The following is a 21,011-nucleotide window of genomic DNA, read 5'->3' as shown; positions in this document are numbered from 1 at the left end:
AGATTTGCCTTTAAACTGTTAAGTATGAAACCGTGAAACTTCGACTTCAACTCACTCAAAACATAATGATTTACCGGTTATATATTTAGTTATAACTATTTATAATTAGTTAGTTCAATTCTAATATAAAACGTAGTTATAATTTTTGTTTCATAGAGTTTAAAAGTACAAATATTATATACAAATTATCATCTTTAATTTAAATTTAATAATTATATTCTAATTATATTGGGACATCCTAGTTTAGATAATCCTAAGATAGCTTCGATGTGCATGCTGAGACATGTCGTAAGTCTGTCCTAACTTTATCCTAATTTCTGTCTTAAGAAATTCTTAGGACCGATCTTAGGAGAGTTTCGATAAACAGGCCCCTGGTTGTTCCCATACAACCTTGTTCGGGTGAATACTGTTTTATCTGTGGCCATGGTTTGTAGTATTTGATGTGAATATATACTACTACAAGACGGTGTGTCATATCACTATGAGCTTCATCTGAGTTTGACCTTTAACCTTAATGTAAAAAATAATTGATTATTCCACATTTTGTGCTCATAACAGAACTTTTCAATTCTTTGACATAGACATTTGATAATTGGCTAATGAGTGTAACGCCTATGATGTGTTACATACCATTGGAGATGACCTCTGACTTTGATCTCTGTTGATGTCAAATTATTGGTTTCTATATTTTCACTCCAAAATCCTTTATTCAAAATTCACAATGAAAGAATAAGTTCTTTGTTGATTTGCAGGTAAAAATACTGTAAAAACATAATTTCTGTTTCAAATCATTATACCTTTTTCTGGTTGGAGTTAAAAAAGAAGATTTTTTTTTTATTTAAATAAGGGTAACATTTAATTTTAGCAAAGTTTTTTTTGTAAAAAATCACAAATTTTGTAAAATGTCTTGTCATGTCATTAACTTCTGGTAGTCCCTTGTTAATATATGTATCATTGTCATTTTGCTTAGTGTCTTTTGTTACTTATTCTTACATCGGACTCGGACTGCTTTTAAACTGAGCTTTAGTGTGCGTACTGCTGTCTGTTTGTTTAAACTTCATTGGCTAGAGGTATAGGGGGAGAGTTGAGATCTCACTAAACATGTTTTATCCCGCCGCATTTTTGCGCCTGTTCCAAGTCAGGAGCCTCTGGTCTTTGTTAGTCTTGTATGTTTTTTATTTAAATTTTAGTTCATTTATATGTTTTGGAGTTTAGTATGAAGTTCATTTTCACTGAACTAGTACACATTTTTGATTATGGGTCAGCTGAAGTTCGCTTCCGGGTGTGGGATTTTCTCGCTGTATTGAAGACCCATTGGTTGCCTTCGGCTGTTTTTTAACTCTTTGGTCGGGTTCTTGTCGCTTTGACACATTCTCCATTTCAATTTTCTATTTTATTCTTATGCCAGTAAAAGAGATGATGTACAGGTGTTATAAATTATTTCAAAGTGATCGAAGGTACCAAACATCACAAAAAAGTGGTATACATTTTTGTAAAAATAATCTTTAATTTTGAGAACTGTCTTTTATTGTTGGATTTAAAATTGATATGTAGTTATAATATGCTATTATTTGTTACTCAATGTCAAAAATATAGGGTAAAAAAACTGCAAATTTAGAGAATAGTCTTTTTGTATTTTGATTTAAAAAACAAAATTATATATAGGTATAACTATTTTACGAGTTGTTTTCTGGTGTCAAAATTGTGATAAAAACTCAGATTTTGTAAATGGATGATAAACTTTAAGAAACTTCCTTTTGTTTTGCATTTTAATGAAAATTGAAAATTTAATAACTCAACAGATAGTGTTACCGTAAAAATATGTATATATATATTTGTATTTTTGATATATGTAGATAATGTCCACACATCCATTTAACAAACAAAAAATTATTATTTTAAAATTTGGAATACGCTGTAAAATATACTTGGCAATTTTTATTCCACAAGGTCTAGCAACAAGACCTTCCTACATTACTAATGTAAAACATTTTCTCATTTCTCATTAAATATTCTTTGCTGGAGATATAATACAAAAACTTGTTTTTTTTTTATATTTTCTTCTTTTGCATATAAATTAAAAGGTAATTTAACCCTGCCACATATTCATTTCACTGTTGTAGTCCAGGAACCTTGTCAGTGGTTGTTTGATTTGTATGTCTTATATGTTTGTTTTTTCCCTATTAGAATATTTGGTGTTGACAGTACCTCTCAATTGGTTCTGTTTAATCTATTTAAACTTTTATAGACGTGTGACAATTAAGAGCTTGGTATAGACTATACATGGCCCTTTATTAGTTTGAATATTGTTTTTTATTTAAATAATGGTAACATTTAATGTTAGCAAAGTTTTTTTTGTAAAACATCACATATTTTGTAAAATGTCTTGTCATGTCAGTAACTGTAGTAGTCCTTTGTTAATTTATGTATCATTGTCATTTTGCTTAGTTTCTTTTGTTACCTATTCTGACATCGGAGTCGGACTTCTTTTAAACTGAGTTTTTTTGTGCTTACTGCTGTGTGTTTGTTTAAACTTCACTGGCTAGAGGTATAGGGGGAGAGTTGAGATCTCACTAAACTTGTTTAATCCCGCCGCATTTTTGCGCCTGTCCCAAGTCACGAACCTCTGGTCTTTGTGAGTCTTGTATGTTTTTTTTTTAAATTTTAGTTCATTTATATGTTTTGGAGTTTAATATGACGTCCATCTTCACTGAACTAGTACACATTTTTGTTTATGGGTCACCTGAAGTTCGCCTCCGGGTGTTGGATTTTCTCGCTGTATTGAAGACCCATTGGTTGCCTCCTCCTCCTCCTCCTCCTCCTCCTTCGCATCATCATCATCATCATCATCATCATCATCATCATCATCATCATCATCATCATCATCATCATCATCATCATCATCATCATCATCATCATCATCATCATCATCATCATCATCATCATCATCATCATCATCATCATCATCATCATCATCATCATCATCATCATCATTTTTTTTTCAACCATGGCGTTGTCATTTTATTTTCGACTTATGAGTTTGAATGTTCCTTTGGTATCTTTAGCCTCTCTTTTATCAAAATCTAAAATACCACACTGGATACGTGTATAGATAACGGGTTTAGAAATATGCAAAATGCCCAAAACATTGAGCACATGGTCAGACACACTAAACATTAAACCTCAACTCATTTGTATCGGTATGAGGGACAATGAAAAGAAGATAATCAAGGACATTCCCTTACAAGGACTATCATTGAACGCATGCAAATCAAGCTCCTTATATAGACTTTAAACAACGTGAGAATATGATTATTTATTGTTCAAATTATGGCCTTTGACATTTACACACAGTAAAACAACACTCTAATTTTGAAAAATTGAGAAGGCTGAAAATCATGATAGGCTTTGTTTATCTCTTGGAATAATATATCTATTTCAAGTTGTATTCCACACAAAAATTGAAAATGAAATATATCTTCAATCAGATTTGATAATTGTTTAATATGAGTTCTTTGGATATAAAAGATTAACTGTCAATTTGGAGAGCATAGACACATTTTTCACGTTTTACAATTCCGATCCGAATATTGTTTGTAGATAGATACATACATTGTTTTTTGTTTTATTTGAAATAAGTATTAAGTTAGTCCCATTTTTCGTTCTGTTTTTTTTTAATGTGTCGAAATGTCGTTATTACTCGAACAATTGGAGGAGAAAACAATGAGTTCTAAATATTGCTTTATTCAAAATGATATGTACAGATAAATTCAAAACTCAATTATGTTTAATAAAAATACAGGTAATCCGGTAAAATTAAGTATTGCAAATCACATCTCCTCCGCCCGAAACCACTTTTTCAGCATACTGTAACTGGATAATAATGATACTACAAGAGCATATATATACTGTTTCAGTTAAATTTTGCCTGTCACCATAATAATTTGCTAAGATTAAAAAATAGTTTTCCACTACTTTTTGGATTAGCTGTAAGTGACAGGACCTTGAACATTTGATAAATGGTTTATTTAGTCCGACATAATTTTATAATCTATTTTACATGAACCCTATAGTTTCATACAAGTAATTGTTTCGAAGGATTCACTCCTTTCAATATATGAAATTCGGATTAAGAGCACAAACCCAGAAACTAGAGATAAACATATCTAGCAGCTAGAATGCTCTATTGTACGTTTTAAAGTTATTACTACATGTGTATAACGCATCTCTTCTATCTTAAAAAAAAACAACAAAAACAAGTTATCCTGTGATTACCTCGTGATTATCAATGGAAATCTGACTATTTTTATATTATTTTATAACTTAATAATCCAGAAAAGGTACAACTTACTTGGTGTGTAGTACAGTTGAGAAAACTACAATATCAATATGTGAAAAATTCAATCTCATAAAAATCTTTATCGGTGACACAACATCAAAACTAATAAAACAATGCCACGACATACGAAATAGCAAACCTAATTAAAATAGGATCACGAACCCCACAAACACATATTGCTGAAATCAGCGTGTCTGGACCGATAAATTCATACAGGTACTCGTCATATTGTTCAATTATAAAAAAAAAAAGTGTGGTGAATTACATTCAACGATATTCATTAAAAAAAAGAAACCAAGACATGATAGTTACTAGGACATGTTGAACACGTTTTCGTCTATACACAGGTATTCAGTAACGGCCAACCATTTTATGATGTTGTTCGTAAAATTGTGGAATACTCCAGTTTATCAATTAAGCAGCATTGGTTCATAAGCTAAAATATAAGACTCAGCCATCTTTCATAGAATGATTGACATGAAATCACAGTCTTCAATATCTCATCAACATAGTGATTTAAACATCATATAAAGGTGTAAATGAAAGGTGCACAATGAGAACATTTAAGGAAGGATCATAAACAACACATTGCATGTTTAAAGTGTATATGAAAGGTTCACAATATCAACAAAAGATACAATCATTATCATAAGGAGCACACAAAACAAATTACATCTTTCAAAGTATATATTAATGGTGCACAATAGAAACAAATGATACAATCATTACAAGAAGGAGCCCATTCAACAAATTACATATACAACAATCAAAATAGAATTCAAAATAATCTTCATCTCCCATGAACAACAAAATGATTTGTTTAAATCCTATTTTGTCAAATATCTTTTTGAAAGTTTGACTAACAATAAAAGATATGTGGGGTAAACGTTAACAAAACAGTACCATATGCAAATACAAAAAAAAAGATATATGAAAATGTTTAAATGGTGATGTGCCTAAATGGGCCTAAAAATTGAAGTATAACGAAATTAGAAATAACCACAAAGGTGATTTTATTCTGTAAGAGGAATTGGCTTGGGAAAATATTCTTGAAGATACGATTTACATGAAAAAACTAGCATCTATTGGAAATATAATACATTGCTCTGTTTTATAGTATCAAAGGACAACGAAAAATTTAACCAATGTATGTATACGTTTTTTTATTTTATTTTACTTAGTTCAGTGTCAAACAGTTCATGCACAATAAGAACGAAACAAAAAGGTAGCCTTGCAACAGGGTTTATAAGGATCCTTCAGAGGGGTGTTGTAATGGTTGTTTTACGTTTGTAGTATCATCATATTTTTTTCTCCCAGCAGAAGTTCCTACTGGAACTTTGTTATAAACAATGCTACTATATATGTTTCTATTGGAATAATTATCAGTTCTCTTTACTCCGTGTGGAACGAATACAGTAATATTTCTTTCTGTTGAAACTCAATTCCAGAAAGATTTTTTAATTTGGAACTGATATTAAAAAACAAATCCAATACCATGACATAGCAGCCCCTACTAGGCATTGAACTTCCCGTATCAATCCTGATCGGACATAGCTGAGCATTTATATATCCCGCACAGCCTAATGTGCGCGTCACGTTTACAAGAGGACGGGGAAGACCATGGATGACCATATTTCTAGATCACAGTTAACTCTTATGGAATGTTGCCAGTTAAAGATGCAAATTTATTTATACCATTATTGAAATAGCTCATGCAAAAAGGAGGACATCAAGCCCCCAAAAAACTGTAAACACTGAGGCGAATTTAGCACATTCTGTTAAACATTGACTTGGAAAGAGTAGAAATGACTGTTGACAAAAATGTACTAAAAAAAACTGAAGTTTGATAATAAGGTTTACATTCATGTTAGAATTTATCAATTTAAATTACATGAGTTAGGTTTTTGACAAACTATTTGATTAAAGACATTGGAAATCACAATGGGACAAAATGTCCTAATTCTAGAAAATCTGTAGAAAAAAATATACCATGAAACATATGAATACAGTAGTTCTAATTATTATCTAATTATTACTGACCTGAATTTCTTGCAATAGAATGGTCTGCTTCGTGAAAAATATTTTTGTTATTTTAAGATTATACATACAATTCATATTCAGTATCTGATAATAAATGTCTACAATTTTGATTTCTTATTGTTATTAATTTCTGCACAAGAAAATCGTGCAAATGATGAATCTCTGATATGAGTTCCAATCACAGTGATTTTAGATTCTTCCTGAAGTCAAAAATGGTAAAAAGACAACATTTGCCTCAATATTTTTCAATGAGCATTTGCTATTTTCACTGACTTGCATTTACAAACTTTTCTATAAATAATTGCTACAACAGCGAAAACACGTGGCGCGTCCACACAAATAATCATTACCAATGGGATAACCAACAGAGCGACACCTACATAACCTACAGATGCAGCAGACAGTCTGTCGTCACGTGCTGATATGCGTTTCCTGATAGTGGCAGAGATGTTTTTCGAGTCGATTGTTAAGTTGCTCTTCATTTCATTCAGCTCTTCCTTCATCATTTCTTTAAGATCATCCTTTGTTAGGTTTAGCTCTTTCAAATGTCCCCATTTGTACACTAAATAAAAAAATGTACCTTGTATAATGTGTTTCAGGCTGATAAGAATTGTAGTATACATCTAAAAAGTAAAATAACAAAAATACCGAGCTCCTAGGTAAATTCAAATGGGAAAGTGCCTTATCAAATAGCAAATTCAAAAGCTCATACACATAAAACAAATGGAAAACAACTGTCATATTCCTGATTTGGTACAGGCATTTTCTTATGTAGAAAAAGGTGAATTAAACCTGGTTTATACTAGCTAAACCTTTCACTTGTATGGAATACAATTCCATTATATTGACAACAAAACAAACAGACATAATAGGTAAAGATGACAAAAAATAAGGGATCAAATGGCAAAATCAAAATCTCAAACACATCAAACGAATGGAAAACAACTGTCATATTTCTGACTTGGTACAGGAATATCCTAATATTCATTAATGAACAATATAACAACCTTCTAGCATTCATTCAAACATATGATATATATCATAAACATCCATTTGTTAGAGTGAAATTGTATTGGTGCATCCAAACAAAAACTTTGATACTCTTATAAAAGTTTAGGATAATATACGTGATAAAACATGTGATGGAGCAAAGCATGCAAAGGGTAACAAACTGATATATTCACAACTTGATAGGCAGATAATATCACTTTCCACAAGTAATTTAGTCCTAAAAATAAGTTTAATGTTGCAAAATGGTAATTGCATTGAAATATGATTATTTAGATGAATACAATACATGAAAACAGAGGCAACGTCTTTGAAGCTAACAAGACAAAACTTCAGATATCAAGAGTCTTGCCTTCTTGAATTAGAAGTTCAAAATTTACTTCGTGATATAAATTTACCGCAAGCTGTCTCAAGTTGTATGTGGCTAACTTGTATGCTAAAAGTTTACTCGACTACTATTTTCACTAATGTTTTATAGATATATGCACAAAACGCAAAGTGGATACTGGGAGGCGAAATTGTGTCATACTTGATTAATTACCAATATTATAGTTGATACAAACTATCGAGAAGCTATGATTTGTAGTTTCAGACGAAAATGTCACCTAAAAGTACTATACATCTACCGTATAATTTTCATCCAAGTGTGACTGGCTTATTCTATAGGATAATGGTTTATGCAAGTACTTATTTTCTTAATTTACAAATAGAATGTTTGCGTGGTTTATAAGTCAGTTAAAGTTCAATGATAAGTTAATATTGAAACCAACTTAACATTTAACTTTCACTTTGAATAAAACTGTTTTAAGCGAATAAAGTTTTAATATACCTGGACACTCTTTGATGTTACAGTGAACGTTCGTAACATTTTCACCGGGACATTCATCTCCATCATTTGTTGGCACTGGATCATCACACCGCCTTCGCCTTATTTGTGTCCCATTGCCACAAGAAGTTGAGCAGTGACCATCATCCTCCCAACAACTCCATGATCCTACAAATATTTAAATTATAATAAGGGATGTAAAAATATCTGAAATTTGATACTCGATTACTCGGTCATGATACTGGCGATTACTCGAGTACTCGAATAAATCTTTAACGTATAGTGAAAAGTTTTGATTTTTGTTGGGATGTGGTATTTTGGTTTTTACCTTTAATAAACCTAATTATAATATGACGACATCGCTTGAGATGTTAACGAATGACATACGTATTGTTGCAGAACTCAAACTGAATGATTTGATCCTTGATTATGTGTATTGCTAGTCCTTTGTTGTGACGATAGAACAAGGAAGAATGGATCAACGTTTTTTTTAAATAATCTATCATAATATCAATTATTGTTTGTGTGTTCATGAACCAAATCAGAAATATGCCATTAAAACATTAATATGTTCATAAAGTCCGACTTGATAGACAATCTGTATCATCTTTTCCTGTGCAGTTAGTATTTGTTATCTTACGACTTGTCTCATAATTTGTCAATAAAATATTGGACTTCAAATTGCTTATCCGAAACGATATTTTATAATAAATTAAACAATAATAAAGTTTCAAATAAACTTGTATTACATTAAATGTAGATCGCATACCAATCACGTTTACAAAGAAGTTTTGATTAACAAACAAAAGAAAGTTTACAACATTTTATTCAAAATATCTGTAAGTTTTATTTTAAGATTGAATGGTACAGTCGAAGATGCACTTTTTTGTCATGAAAGATAATATTGCAGGAATGTTCTGAAAAAAGTAAAGCAACAAAAATACCGAACTCCAAGGAAAATTCAAAACGGATAGTCCCTTATCAAGTGACAAAATCAAAAGGTCAAACACATCAAACGAATAAAAAACAAATTTCATATTCCTGACATTGTACAGGCATTTCCTTTGTAGAAAACAGTGAAAGATTTATTGATTTATTAATCATATTTATTTCTTCATTACATATATGACACCACCTGACGAAGGTTTGTCTCCACGTGTTTGAATTTGCTTGAAGTTCGGTATTTTTGTTGCTTTACTCTTTTAAGAACATTTCTGCAATATTATCTTTTATGAAAAAAATGTACACATTCCACTGTACCACTAATTCAATTATAAAATAACAGGGAATGAAAAATCGTCTCCTTTTCCGTAAGTTTAAGTATGGAGTTACCCTTTAGAAATTGAAATGTCTAAATCTAGAAAAGGACAACTACTGCTTTTTATGTTAGATTTATTTAGAGTATGTTCCAATATTTACCGTTATCTTGATGATATTTTTTCGTTAAATAATCAAGAATTTTCTAAATAAACTGCCGAATTTACCCAAAGGAACTTACTTTAAATAAATCAAATTTAAACGATAATAACTGTCTTTTCCTAGATTTAGATATTTCGGTTTTACACGGGAGACTCCACACTATAATTTACGACAAAAGGGACGATTTTTCGATCCCTATTGTTAATTTTTACTTTTTGGATGGTGATGTTCCATTGGCACCATCTTACGATGTTTATATTTCACAACTCGTTCGCTATGCCCGTGTTTGTTGTGACGTTATTGATTTTAACGAACGTAATCTGTGTATTACCGGTAAATTATTAAGCCAGGGATTTCGTTACCACAAATTAATTAAAACCTTTACTTAATTCTTCCATAGATATAAATATTTGGTTTTGAAGTTTGGTTCTACATGTAGAAAACTTATTTCAAACGGGATAGCACATCCTCATTTTTACGGAAATGTTGTTTACCGTGCCCGGAAATTTAGAAACGATCCTTGTTACCAATTCAATTACCAATTCAACACTGTAATTAAATCATTGAATAATGTTTTTATTGGTATTAATATTGATTTTGGTATCGGTAAATTAATAGCAAACTGAATATTATTGTTATATACATATACACATTAATGGATCTACAATATGTCGATACCTGTATTTTGGCATTGAACAAGGTCATGTTTTCTCTGACTGTTTATGACGTCTTTACACTAAATCCATTGGATGTTGGATGTGTACTGATTGATAATTTAGTTTTAGATGCATGATTGTTTTATTAGTTGTTAGTGCTTTGAACTAGCTGTCAGTAACTGCGAGTACTCTCAGATCTGTACTATTTGTCTTTTTATTGTTGGGATATACAAGTACCCGGCAACGTTCACTATGTGCATTATTCTATTTGTATCCATCTGATGAGTTAAGCCTTTTTCAACTTATTTTTATAGTTCGTTCTTATGTTGTACTGTCCCAGGTTAGTGAAGGGTTGGGATCACGCTAACACGTTTAACCCCGCCACATTATGTGTGTGCCCAAGTCAGGAGCCTGTAATTCGGTGGTTTTCGTTTGTTTATATGTTACATATTTGTTTTTCGTTCATTTTTTGTACATAAATTAGGTCGTTAGTTTTCTCCTGTGAATTGTGTTACATTGTCATTTCGGGCCTTTTATAGCTGACTGTGCGGTATGGGCTTTGCTCATTGTTGAAGGCCGTACGGTGACCTACAGTTATTAATTTCTGTGTCATTTGGTCTCTTGTGGAGAGTTGTCTCATTTGCAATCATACCACATCTTCTTTTTTATATCCTGTTGGTAAATTACTATAGTATATTTAGAGAACTCTGGGTTATTTACTGATAACGGTAGGTATTGTTGAATGTGTAAACCAAATGTAACAATGACGTGTCTTTACTAAGTTTGGCGATAAACTGTGATTCATAGCAAAACAGGAATAAATCTGATATTAAAGGACTGCTATTACTGGCCACTACTACCTGTCGATAAACTTCATCGCTGAAACGTACCTATATTTATTTAAAATTTCAAGCTTTAATCATATCTTCACATTTCCAGCAAGTGTATCCTTTTTCGTTACAGAAGAAGGATTTAAACGAGTTTCAGCAAATAAATTTTCAATGAGATTTTTCAAGAGACCATTTTAAAAAATATGAAAACTTTTTCTTGATAAGATTGTGCGAAAGTGTAGTGTATATAAAAAAGAAGATGTGGTATGATTGTCAATATGACAACTCTTCACAAGAGACCAAATGACACAGAAATTAAAAACTACAGGTCACCATACGACCTTCAACAATGAGCAAAGCCCATACCACATTATCAGCTATAAAAGGCCCCGAAATGAAAAATGTAAAACAATTCAAACGAGAAAACAAATGGCCTAATGTACAAAATAATGAACGAAAAACAAATTTGTAACACAGCAACAAACGACAATTACTGAATTACAAGCTCCTGATTTGGGACAGGCACACACAGAATGTGGCGGTGTTAAACATGTTAGCGGGAGCCTAACCTTTCCCTGAACCTGGAACAGTGGTGTAACAGTACATCATAAGAACAAAATATAAAAATCAGCTGAAAAAGGCTTAACTTATCAGATGGATACAAAAAGAAATACATCTATCTAACAAAAAAACAGAAACACAGAGTGGACGTGGACGGGTACTTGTACATTCCAACAACAAAAAGACACTCAGTACAGATCTGAGAGTACTCGCAGTTAATGACAGCTAGTTCAAAGCGAAAAACAACTTTTAAAAACATCATGCATATAAGACTGAATTATCAATCAATACCATCCGACATCAAATAGATTTAGTGTAAAGACGTCAAAAACAGTCAAAGAAAAACATGACATTTTGCAATGCCTAGATAAAGGTATCGAGAGGTCAAAGAGCCATGAATATGTATATATATATGTCAATAATATTTAGTTTGCTTTTAATTTACTGAGACCAAAATCAATACCAATACCAATAAAAACAATATTCAAAGATCTAGTTACAGTGTTGAATTTGTAACCTTTTAGGATACGTTTATTTAAAGGGTCGATAAGTTTACCAGGATCGTTTCTTAATTTCCGGGCACGGTAAACAACATCTCCGAAAAATTAGGATGTGCTATCCCGTAGAGTAGAAAATCGTAACTGTCTAGTAGTAGAACACTTACAAGATGCAGAGAGGAAATGCAATTTCAATTGTATGGGTATATCATGAACTATATTATTAATTTCAGAATTGTTTTCAAAATGAGATATACGAATATCAAGTGTTCATAATTTTATTTAGATAACTGTCTTGTAATTTTTTATGAATTTTTTTCACGTTTAGCACAATGTTGCCTGCTGTTTCCCAATTTTTGACATTTTTACCTATCATAAAAATAAGAAGTATCATATAATTGCCATTGAGAGAACTCTCAACCAGACCCCAACTGAAATAGCAGTTAAAAATTTTAGTTCATCGTACGGCCTTCAACAATTAACAAAATCCATTCCGCATAGTTATATGTCTGTTTTACAAAATATCAGAAAACAGAAGTAGATATCTAACAAACCCGAAAAGCGCAAACACGTTAAAATCATCACTGAATTGCAGTTTATGTGTACATCATTAAAGGTCTTGAGTTTCGTATTTCTTACATCTTTGTCCATTCGTAGTGGAAATAATTCAATACATTTTGTGTGAAATCATCTTTCGTATTCGATCTTTGGGGAATCCCATTTTTCTTGTTTGTCACGTTTGACAGTAGTGGTGTCTGCTATTTTGTTTTCATTTTTATTCGAATGTATAAGGTTTAAAAAATGTTTACTTTAAAAATGTGTTTTATACAAAACATCACACAAAGTCCCTAAAATGTATACTCTTTGTAATAGAGTCACTAACTTTATCGTATATTCATGAGTATTTAGGCTTTATTACTATAATGAAACTAATAGATTATGTTTCAACAATTATAGTATCCAGTTCTTATATTATTCAATACTTCTCTCGGTATTGTTCATCATGCACAAATAAACTGTAACTCGGTGGTTTTCGTTTGTTGCTGGATATCATCTTTGTTTTTCGTGTATTGTTTTGTACATACACAAAATCGTTAGTCTAATTGTTTGAATTGTTTTCATAATCTTTCATTTCGGGGTCTATTATAGCTTGCTTTGAGATATGTGTTTTGCTAATTGACGAAGGCCGTACGGGGACATATAGTTGCTTAGTTCTACGTCATATTGTCTCTGGTGAAGAGTTTTCTCATCTGCACTCAAACCACATCTTCTTACTGTAAAATGGTTCACAAGATGATGAAACTTTTATTTGTGGGAACAATATAGCTTCATACCTGGACATCCACCTAAGATGCATGTTCCGTATTTACTGTTTTCACCATCACAATCAACAGACAAATGGCCTGGTAATGACATATGGTTACATTTTCTTGTAAATAGTCTTTGTCCTTCGTCACAAGAAGTAGAACATTCACCAAATGGTGTCCAGTCTCCCCAAACACCTTCAATATATTAAATAAATATCCTTTATCTCAGTGTGTCTTATTAAAACTCATTGTACACTATAGCTATCAACAAACTCCGAATGTATTAGTCCAGACGAACATCAAAGCAGATGTTCTATATATCGATTTTACTAGTTGGACAGATAGAAATGTAAACATATAAACCAGAAATTCTAGTTTTATTGCTCCCATATTAAACAACAAAATCAAATTATGAAATGGCCGTACGGTGACCTATAGTTGTTAATTTTTGTGTCATGTGGTCTCTTGTGAAGAGTTTGTCTCATACCAAATCTTCTTTTATATATATATACCACAGGGCAAGCAATTACTTCTGTTTAATCACTTTTTCTCTTCCCACTTTGAAACAAGATAATCTGGCAGATATCTTTATCATATATTCTGTACAAATATAAACTTTAAAAAACATATTTTTGCTATTTTAAATGATAGAGAACATGAATGCATTTTAATTTTTTTTATTTTAATTTCAGCATCGTTTACATTCCTAGGCTGAAATATACAATATTTAATAGATCTTTGTATGATCTTATGATCTCATTTAATCTTGTGAACCATAAAACAGAAAGACGAGGTTGTATGATTGCAAATGAGACAACTCTTCACGAGAGACAAACTGACGTAGAAATAAGCAACTATATGTCCCCGTGCGGCCGTCTGAATCAAATTATAAGCCTAGTACCTTTGATAACTAATTAATCATCTGACCATAAACTTGTTATTGAGTTAACCATGTTAATCATCTGACCATAAACTTGTTATTGAGTTAATCATGTTAACGATATTTTAAAAATTTCGAACATTTTTACCGCTGAAGAAATGTTGTGAAGTTGTCAGACATTTGTTTTCGAAACATTGCATTGAAATTTTATAAGATTGTCTTCAAGGTAAAAATAGGTTTATAATAGAACTTTGCTTTAAAAAAATCTTTTATCTAAGAAATGTTGAACAAAACCAATTTAAATCAAGGGTGACAAAAGATTTTTTGTGTTTATAAATTTTAAGAGGAGTAATATTTTGCAGGGTAGTTGTTTGAACAGGGACATCGATACAGCCGATCAGAGTTTCTAGTTATAATAAAAGAAAAACTATTTTCGTTACATATCATACAATGACATCATACCACTTATACATCAAATACACTGTAACATGTAATCCTTTGTACGTTGATATCAAAGTTTCATTTCACGATACGGAATGAGTTTTGCACATTGCCGAAGACCGTACAGTGATATCTAGTTGCTTACTTCGGGAATCCCAGCTAAATTAAAATACAACATTAGAGAACCGCTGATGAGGTTCCTGACTGTGATAGTCACTTAAATCTGTGGGAAATTTGGGAGGGGGGGTGGTTAAACTAGGTATTCCAAAATAAGAAATGTCCGTTGTTACTGATACATTACCTGCTATCGTATAACATTCTACTGTTGGATTGCTACTTCATATAAGTAGTGTGAAGATGGGAGTTTTGCCCCAATATGCAGAAATTTAGGTTAAAAATTATTTGATAAAAATGTTGATTTGCTCATTTTTAATCTACTGACATGAATAAAATGTTCCATAATTTAACTCGTTTGATGAAAATCTTTTCATTTGAGACTCTGATAAAGACTTAAACCGATACCAAGATTCAATGTAGCATTTAAGCAGACATATTCAATTTGATATATAATTTCATACTCATAACTACAGGTTATAAGGAAATTAAGAATTTTGAAACCACAATGCTCTTCAACTTCGTACTTTTTGTTTTGCCTTTTTTAATTTTCTAATCCTGGTTTCTATAATGAGTTTATTAATGGATAATAAGATATACTATGTGCTGGTGAAGATTACTTTTGAGCAGGGAGAACAAGAAAAAACAATTTTGAAATAAAAAAAAAAAGGTTGTAGGTGGTAGTAAATTAAAATATATGATAAATTTTACATGTTAGTTTTATACTACTTAATACTGTTTTTGATATATTGTCCTTTTATGAGATGTGAGAACAAGCAGCATTGGTCCGTCCTTTCGTTCCTCTGCTAAATACATTGCAAAGCGAACAGACAAATCATTAAATTAAACCAGTATTTCAACAAAAAAACCAAACAACTTTTGAATTCAGATATTGTATTGATGTACCTGTACACCCTGTATAGCTTGTGCATGGTAATTCAAAGTCCTTACTAAATGGAAAGCAGCGTGCATAAAATATTTGATTTCCCTGGCCACAATCATTTGAACAATCTCCTGGTGTAAGTCCGCACCCTACAAAAAACAATTAATTTTATCTTGTTCAATCTATAGAATACGATGTTTGAGAGTGTATCAATCGTTTTGAACATATTTTGTTGAGTATTGCTGGTTAAATCATGTATTCTATTACAATTTATCAGTCTCTCCTTTTACGTAAGTAAGAAGAAACACAATGTATTGCAGTTATTGTTTTGTTTTTCTTTAGAACACTATAAAATTCAAAGTTAATTCTGAGCTCAAAATATATTGTGCCCGCAAACATGTTACACCCCGCCACATTCTGTACATACCTGTCCCAAGTAAGTAGCTAACAATGAAATGGTTGTCGTTTGTCGTTGCTGTGTATAATATTTGGTTTTCGTTCATTGTTTTGTACAGACTTCGGACCGTAGGGTTTCTCGTTTGATTCGTTTTCATTTCAGCTTAGCAGTGCGTTTCATAGATTATTATACGGTAAAGTGGTTTTGCTCATTATTGAAAGTCGTCCCGTGGCCGATAGTTTCTTACATCTATGTCATAAGATATCTGTTGATTAGTAAGTTCTTGCAATCATATGACAATATATCTTTATTTCTCATATTATAAAACCTATGATACAACTAAGTACATTACTGAAGTAATGATAGTGAGTGTAGAGTTCTTGTGTTACGAATTAATACAATTTCTCTTATGGTTGTGGTCTGTTATCTACTTCTTGCATGTATCTATATTTCAAGTCAGGAATATGACAGTTGTTGTCCATTCGTTTAATGTGTTTTATACTTTGATTTTGCCATTTGATTAGGGACTTTCCGTTTTGAAATTTCCTAGGAGTTCAGTATTTTTGTGATTTTACTTTTCACGTATCACACGGCACGTGTCGTACAAAAATCTACGTTAATTTGATTGGCTTATCCAGCATCACAAGACGACATTTCGGCATTTCAATTGGCTATTCGTTAGGTCATTGATGACTTTCAAAGGTTCAGACGATGTACATGGCAATGGACATATGTGATTTCTTCAAAAAAGGTAACAGTAGTATACTGATGTTCAAAAGTCATAAATCGATTGAGAGAAAACAAATCCGGGTTACAATCTAAAACTAAAGGAAACACATCAACTATAAGAGGAAAACAAAGGAACAACAGGTACAACAGGAACCCTGAAGTGCAACAAAAACAAACACCAACATATATAGAATCGAACTATTTGAAAACAACTGCCATATTCCTGACTTGGTACAAGACATTTTAAGAAAAAAAATAGCGGATTGAACCTGGTTTTATGGCTAGCCAAACATTCCGCTCATATGGCAATGGTAAAAAATATCGCTAAAATGACAACACTATGTGACAGAAATACAGCACAAACACACGCAAGAACACTCATCACAGAGAAACAGCAGAACAACACCGGACATCTACCATCAACGACAGACAGCACAGGATATCACATACAGAGACACACTTATGTAACAATATGTAATCTTGAAATTCATACAATTATTTTCACAATACAAGTCCAAACAGTTATCATGACAATGACGGTATTGAAAGGCTATTTTATACTTACTTGGACTACAAACGATAAGACATAACACATTATCCAACCGCAACCACAACAGAATCATCATAAATAAATACATGAATGTTGGATGTATAAAACACCGAGACACGTCGTATAGCAATGCAAATTCACACTCGGTAAGACAGTCATATTCGGGAATAGGTCCACGTTTGGTACTTAGCAGACAGACGACATAGATGTTAAACCACAATCTAAGACGTGGCAAAAATGTCATTAGTTATTTTAGACACAGACATATCGTATAGATCAACCAATTCGTGATTGTGTCCATAACTCTGTTGGAGTAGTTTCTGCAAAAGGAGCAGACTCCTGTATATGAAGTCCGTATAGTGTGAACATAAACGAGCATAACGTATCAATTGAGATATGTAAACACCATGATATGTAAAACACTCACATACTTCACCTGACAATCTTCTTTTTGTTAAGTTTTTATTACATGCTGAAGCGTACAAAAAGTCTTAAAATGTCTGATGGTAATGTTTGACACGGGAAAAGGACATAAGACGTCATACTGGAATGTGCAAAATATCAACATTTCTAATTTTTAAATTAACACATTGAGAGTGTTGACCATAAGAGAAATAGGTTTGCCAACTTCTAAAAAATTGTATATCGCTTGATATCAACTCTCGTTTATTAATTTTAATAGAAATAATAAACTCGCCAAAGGCTCGTTTATTATTATATTGTTGAAATTTAATCATTTGAGTTGATATCAAACGATATCCCATTCTCTAGTGTTATGAAACCTATAAATATCCCTTTTTTCCATAATTACACTAACTGAACAGATAACAACGTATTTCTTTCCAACCTTTATCTTTGACTGATCATAGTTCATTGTCAATTTATTTAAATTAAAATAGTAGGGAAATGAATGGTTCAAATTTCATTTGAAAACTTAAAATTGGATTGCATAATGTAAACTTTTTTTTGTGAATGGTCTGGTAAAACATTATTTGACAGATTGCAAAATGTAAATGACATTTCCATTGGAATGTTGACACGGTGTCTTCAACCAATACCAACATTTGAAAAATATTATGATTGCAGTGTGCTAGTGAAATAATACGACATAAACAGGACCATTAAATTCAATATTGGGCGAGAGCGCGAAAGAAGCTGAACTTTCATTGTTTTCGACTAGAAAGGCTGCCAAAGCCAGCTGTAAAATCAAATGCCTTGTAGTCACTGAAATTATTGTATTAGAGTAAAAAATGATGGCTTTATAATTACCTAGAAATTTTTAATTCTATACTTTATGTACTTCTTCCGAAATTTTTTGTAACATTTTCAATAAAACTGGTGATGTGTTTCCGTTTGATATATCATTATTATCTTGGTATTCATAAAGAACCTCGGAGCAATGCAGTTTACGCTTATACATTGTGGTATGACTATGTGAACAGCACAGTCGTTGGTAGGTTTCTGATGATCTATGGGTGAAATGCAACTTTCGAAAATATATTTATCAACATTTATCATTATTAACCACAGAATCCGGCGATGTGCAATGTGTGACATTTAGGTACACAAACTATCACTTTAATATATAAAGTTGTATTTGTTAAATTAGTGGTAAATTCTACTAAAAGGAAGGAAATACATATAATTACATAAACAAAAATATTCTTCATACCCGCCTGAATGTGTTTTAAAGAGAAACAGAAAATAACAATATATGTTGATTCCTATCTAATCTGATTTATTTTGCTAGAAGTTTTTATCAAGAAATGCATGAAAAGAGACAAAGAAATTCAAACTATGAGTTGTATTGATTATATATTTCTTATGGCAAATATCTTTGAGCTTTCTTCGCCAATTTAGTGTCAATACAATTAGGTTTTATTATAACAACCATGGTACGTATACAGTGTTAAAAATGAAACTGACTGTGGAGCATACATAAAAAATATATATCTTTTTATTATGCTTGTTTACATAGTAGTATGCGTTCGAACATTTATTAACCCATTATAAATCCAAGGTAGATACGATGATCCGGTTTGTTATATGTTGATAACGTACTTCTACTTGCAAAAGAAAGACGAGTTTTATCATCTAAAGTTGTTTTCATTCTAAGCGATAATGTTGAGAAAGAATTAAAAGCAGCTTCTATAATTCTAAAATCTGTTCTGAGCTAAACTTTGTGTACTCCGCCTCTAATATAAATATATAGGTTAACTTTGAAGTTTCAAGTAACAGTCCGTTGATTTTACTGATTGTTCTATAATACATTAAAATTTAATGAATTGACGATGACAGTGTCATTTAAAACATAATATTGGATAAATATATAGAAAACTGGTTGCTGTACACAATAAGTTAGATTTTACAGAAAACAAATTACAATTTTTTAAATGTACTTTACCAGGTTTGGGAATATGGCAGTTGTTATTAAATATTCTGTTTCTATGTAAGTTGGCGTTTGTTTTTGTTGCAGTTTAATGTTTCTGTTGTTCCGTTGTTTTCCTCTTATAGTTGATGTGTTTCCCCTTAGTTTTAGTTTGTAGCCCAAATTTGTTTTCTCTCAATCGATTCTTTAACAACTGTATACGACTGTTGACTTTATTTATCATTTGACGGAACGTTATGAATTTATAATTCTTACAAAAGAAACAAGAGATTTACGCACAGATTCACTATGGTATTGTTTGAAGATTTTTCAAAAAAGGGATCTAAGTCACTATTTAGTAAAGTTTACAAACAATCGTACCAGTCTTGTGTGATTATCTTTTACAGTTCCACACTCCAATGTTTTAGGGCACAAAAGTATATAATTTGTTAGTTAACTCTTTTCTTTTATTTTGCATCTTGGTTAGCGACAAACACGCACCAAATGCGAAATATAATAATCTAATGTACTTACAGCTATCTGCAGGAACAGAAAATATTGAAAGTATAAATATTACTGTTTCTTCTATTCTAAGTTCCATGCTGAAATAATATTTTTCTCCAGTATATGAAACCGCCTCTGCTATTTAAGTTGGAAAGTAACGTGATGATCAGACACAGTTCATTTTAAATAATGAAAATGTAACGATACGGACAATTTAATGCAGTGTCATTTAGAAATAGTAAATATTGACAAGATCATAAAACATAAAGCGTTAGATGTCAAAGGAATTCTACTGAAACGTTGACTACATAAAGCGTTAGATGTCAAAGGAATTCTACTGAAACGTTGACTTAATTATTTATTCATATAAACGGTTTACATTTATTTTATGTCACCTTTTGCCTGTTTCTATAAATACTCTTTGTCTCTAAGGAATATTTTGAGGAGAAGTTTTAATAGTGTAGCTTCTATTCGGAATTATATAAGTGGTGTCAAGACTTTACAATTGATATTAGGATTTGAGTTTCCCAATGAAGATTGGTTTTCCATGAAATTATTGTGTAGAGTAATGTCTGGTCAAAATGACCCATAGATTATGATGATACAACACAAACTGTTATAGATTGTAATAAAGCATTTGTGAATTGAAGAGAAATATGGTA

The 21,011-nt window shown here is 31.5% G+C and overlaps 1 protein-coding gene across 1 annotated transcript in view; it reads right to left on the bottom strand.

Moving 5' to 3' along the window:
• Window positions 1–20,446, bottom strand: part of LOC143081049 (coadhesin-like) — a 50,772-nt gene extending 30,326 nt beyond the window's left edge. The window contains exons 1-3 of the mRNA XM_076257285.1: window positions 20,380–20,446; window positions 13,511–13,678; window positions 8,217–8,381 (exon numbers count right to left, since the gene is read on the bottom strand). Of these exons, the coding sequence (XP_076113400.1) occupies window positions 8,217–8,381; window positions 13,511–13,678; window positions 20,380–20,446 (400 nt within the window). The remainder of the gene's footprint in view (window positions 1–8,216; window positions 8,382–13,510; window positions 13,679–20,379) is intronic.
• Window positions 20,447–21,011: the final 565 nt, after the last annotated feature.

The sequence above is a fragment of the Mytilus galloprovincialis genome, chromosome 6 (genome assembly GCF_965363235.1).
Source record: "Mytilus galloprovincialis chromosome 6, xbMytGall1.hap1.1, whole genome shotgun sequence".
NCBI classification, from domain to species: Eukaryota; Metazoa; Mollusca; class Bivalvia; order Mytilida; family Mytilidae; genus Mytilus; species Mytilus galloprovincialis.
Note: the sequence above shows the minus strand (reverse complement) of the source record. Positions and strands in the feature narration are given on the sequence as shown.